The sequence below is a fragment of the Lycium barbarum genome, chromosome 1 (assembly GCF_019175385.1).
Source record: "Lycium barbarum isolate Lr01 chromosome 1, ASM1917538v2, whole genome shotgun sequence".
Lineage (NCBI taxonomy): Eukaryota > Viridiplantae > Streptophyta > Magnoliopsida > Solanales > Solanaceae > Lycium > Lycium barbarum.
The window spans coordinates 6,987,784-6,991,983 of record NC_083337.1 but is presented as its reverse complement, the minus strand read 5'-3'; the positions used below and the strand labels follow the sequence as shown (position 1 = coordinate 6,991,983).

Here is a 4,200-nt window from a genome sequence, read left to right as displayed (position 1 = left end):
ATGAATCTAGCTATTGTTAAGATTTATTATTCTATTTAAAAGAAGAACAGAACAAGAGCCACGTTTTCTTTTGCTGTATAAGATTTATTATTCTTTTGCTGTATAAGCTTTATAAACTGACTCTTTATAAGCAAAAGAGTATGATTGCTGAAGCCATGAGATACTATGGGCTATGGTACTGAAGGGGCATCTTGCTATTTGAGGAATGACTTTAACAATTTCAACTTTTGTTTTGTGCTAGCTCTACTGTTCTTGGCAATACTACCCATTGCTAAGAATAAGTATGCTCCTGAGTTTAGTTTCAAGAGTGACTGTTCTTGGCAATACTATTTCAAATAAGTTTAAATTCAAATAGTGACTACAAGGTGTTTTAAAAACCGACAAAAACCGAAAAAATCGATAAAAACCGAAAAAAACCGAATAGTAAAAACCAATATAGTTTGGTTTGACAATTTGAATAACCGACTCAATTGGCTTGGTTATTTTCTAAATAAAAACCGATCCAAACTGAACCGTGAGCACCCGATCAGTAATAGCAAGAAGAAAGAACATTTGAAAGAAGAAGAAGAAGAAGAAGAAGAGAGAAATCTTATTATTCATCAATGTATGTGTTGATACTTGATTGTATACAATGATATATTCGTGTATATATACATCACAGATTAGAGTATCTAATCAGAGCATTAGCTACTTAATCAACTAACTTCCTATCTATCAAAATAATAACTAACTCTGTGAACTGCTGTATTTACAGAAATGCCGCTGACAGTTAAAAACTGTTAACTGTGATTAACTAACTGCTTAACTAACTAATCTAATTATTAATTCTACTGATTAATCCATCATTCAACAGTTTTAGAGTAAGATTTTTCAGATATGAATCAAACTTCAAGTCAGATTTTTCAGATCTGAGTTAAACTTCGAGCTCCGAAGCTCCTTCAATGGAATAATAAAATAAGTATATTCTTAAATCTCATGCTAAAAGGATGTATAAACTAGGTAGCATCTCTATGCACCCGAACAAAGTCGGTTAATCTACCGACTCCGTGCTTATGTTACAGCCTTATTAATAAACTAGAGCCACGTATTTAGAGGGATATCTAATTTTCAATGTACAAGTGCTTTTATATCATGTGTGATTTATATTAACAAAGAAATCAATACAAAGAACAATTATGAATGTCGGAGCCTAAAAAGCAGATGTGGGGCAGAAGCATCTTTGTCAAGATCTAAAAATGTGGTTTGTATGTACTATGTCCATCACTCTTGCAGTGCCTAAAACTTAGGGTAGCTCCTAAAGATGGAATTTCTCCAACAACAATGTATATATTTCCATTAATAATAAGAATTGTAATGCGTGTCATCTCAAGCCTTGTACTTTGACAAAACTCTTTAAGTTAGCTATTTTCATCTGGTTCATCAGCAACCAATTGATGGCTCTGGTTTCCTGGGCAAAAAATGTTTTTCTTATTTGATGATTAGTTAACAAAGTCATTTAGGATCTTTGATTCGTCATATAACAAGCCTTGACCTGTTTGCTTGGTGATTTATAATGAAAATTGAGCGGCAAAGGGTACAAAGCAATGGATTCATTTTCTTCAAATTTCCTTTGTTTGCTCTCTCAAACAAAACTCTTTAACATCTCATGTCAATAAAGGCCAACACCAACAAGCCCTTTATCTATTCCACTAATCCATTCCACTCTTTCACTTTCTCTAGACCCCTTCATTTTTCCCTCTAGCCCTCAAATCATGTGCCGCGCTGAATTTCCCTTAGCTCGGCGCAACCATTCATGCTTACATATCTAGTATTTAAAATCCACTAACGCAATTAATTTGAATTCGCGCCGCATAAGATCCATTAACGGGGAAATGCTCCTACCCCAAATTTCTTTTTCCAAAATCCAGACTCATTTTTTTGTTTAACCATCTTGCATTTAAAATCCACTAATTAAATTCAAATTGCGCCATGTAGGATCGAGAAATGCTCACTAGCTGAAATTTCTTCATTTCAAAATTCAGCCACTACTTTTTTTATTTGGTTTGGTTTAACCATATGGTATTTAAACCCACTAACCCGATTAATTCGAATTCGCATCAATAGGATCCATTAAAGAGGTAATGCTCCAAACCACAAATTTCTCCATTCCCAAAAAATTCAAACTTGAGATATCTGATTAAAGTTTAAAAATCTCATCATCCAACCACACTCCTTGGCAGTAGAGCAAGAAGCTAATTTTTGTGCTTCATATCATTCCTTTAGTTACTTTGTTTATTGGTAATCCAAACTTAAAGAATCTCTAATCCCGTAGTAACATAACAGTAAGGTCTTTTTGTCATACTATTTTGATCACAATGACCCAAATAGAGTAAATTCATATGACTATTTAGATCAAATTTAATAATTTATGCTTACTTAATGTCATTTCTATCTTTTCTTCTCAAAATTTATCTTAATTTAAAATTGTACAATAGAGATTATCGTGATATTTACATAAGTGTGGTCAAATTTGAGTCAAATTGTCATGGCAATTTAGCAACTCGTAACATAAAATATTTGATTCTTTTTTTTTTTGGTCAAAATAAACGTTAGCACTCAATCCACCCAACGGTATGTATACTCAAAACAGGGCGCCAAAAAACTACAAAACAATGGGTTCATTTTCTTCAAACTTCCTTCGTTTGCTCTCTCAAACAAAACTCTTAACATCTCATGTCAATAAAGGCCAACACAAACAAGCCCTTTCTCTATTCCACCAAATCCATTCAACCCTTTCCCTTTCTCTCGACCCTTTCGTATTCCCTCTCGCACTCAAATCATGCGCCGCGCTGAATTCCCCTCAGCTCGGCGCAACCATTCACGCTTACACATACAAAGCAGCCTTTGCATCCAATCCGTTTGTCGCTTGCGCTTTAGTCGACATGTACGGGAAATGCGTGTCCCTCACGTATGCCCGCCAACTGTTCGATGAAACGCCTGAACGAAATGTTGTCGTTTGGAACGCGATGATTTCGCTCTACGCGCGTGAGAATGATATCGGGAGCGCGTTGGAGTTGTTTCGGGCGATGAATGTTGCGGTGGCGCCTAATTCGTCCACGTTTAACGCGATTATCGCGGGGTTGGCGGAGACGGAGGACGGGTTTTCTAAGGCCGTTTCGTGTTACCGAGAGATGGGGAAGATGGGTTTGAGGCCGAATTTGATTACCGTTCTTGCATTGTTACGCGCTTGTATTGGTAAGGCGGATTTGAATTTGATCGAACAGATTCACGGGTATTCGATAAGGAACGATATCGATCCGGACCCGCAATTGAGGAGCGGGTTAATCGAGGCGTACGGGCGTTGCGGGTGTCTTGAAAAAGCCCATCAGGTGTTTGTTAGTATGAGGGAAAGGGATGTAGTTGCTTGGAGTAGTTTGATCTCGGTTTACGCGCTACACGGGCAGGCGGGACCAGCGCTTGAAGTTTTTAAACAAATGGAAAAGGCCAATGTTAAGCCTGATGGAATTACTTTTCTTGGGGTTTTGAAAGCTTGTAGTCATGCTGGACTAGCTGATGAAGCACAAATGTATTTTTCTCGTATGCGAGTTCGATATGGTGTTGAAGCGAACAGCGATCACTACGCGTGTTTGATCGATGTGTTGAGTAGGGCGGGGAGATTGCATCAGGCGTATGACGTTATTAGGAAAATGCCGGTGAAAGTGACTGCGAAAGCTTGGGGAGCATTACTTGCTTCTTGTCGAACTTATGGAGAAGTCGAGCTGGCAGAAATAGCTGGACGAGCATTGTTTGAAGTAGAGCCTGAGAATGCTGCTAATTTTGTGATACTGGCAAGAATTTATGCTAGTAATGGGCGATTTGAGGAAGCGGAAAGACTTAGAAGAGAGATGATCAAGAGGGGCATGAAATCAGCTCCTGGTAGCAGTTGGGTAGTACATCAAGATTGAGTTTCCTATTATTTACTTTGGCTGGTTCAGTTAACAATTCACTGAAATTTGGGGTGTGTTTGGTACAGACATTTTCCAAATTTTTTCATATTAGGTTGGTCAAAATGTTTTGGAGAACGTTTTCTTTTAGAAAATAGGTTCTTTAAAAATGAGGAAAATTACTTTCCTAATGGAAGTAGGGACAACAAGTTTCATAAGTGACATTCCTTCTTCATTATCTCTTCCACACCCACCCAATGTCCCCAACCCTCACCCC

General features: G+C 37.6%; 1 protein-coding gene across 1 annotated transcript; it reads left to right on the top strand.

The window, feature by feature from the left end:
- The first annotated feature begins 2,599 nt into the window (after window positions 1-2,599).
- LOC132630730 (putative pentatricopeptide repeat-containing protein At1g03510) lies at window positions 2,600-4,200 on the top strand. Its single transcript, XM_060346302.1, has one exon. The coding sequence runs from the start codon at window positions 2,613-2,615 to the stop codon at window positions 3,942-3,944; it is 1,332 nt and encodes a 443-aa protein (XP_060202285.1). The 5' UTR covers window positions 2,600-2,612; the 3' UTR covers window positions 3,945-4,200.

Coding starts and splice junctions, on each gene's coding strand:
- LOC132630730 (XM_060346302.1), top strand. CDS start 2,613: ATGTATACTCAAAACAGGGCGCCAAAAAACTACAAAACAATGGGTTCA.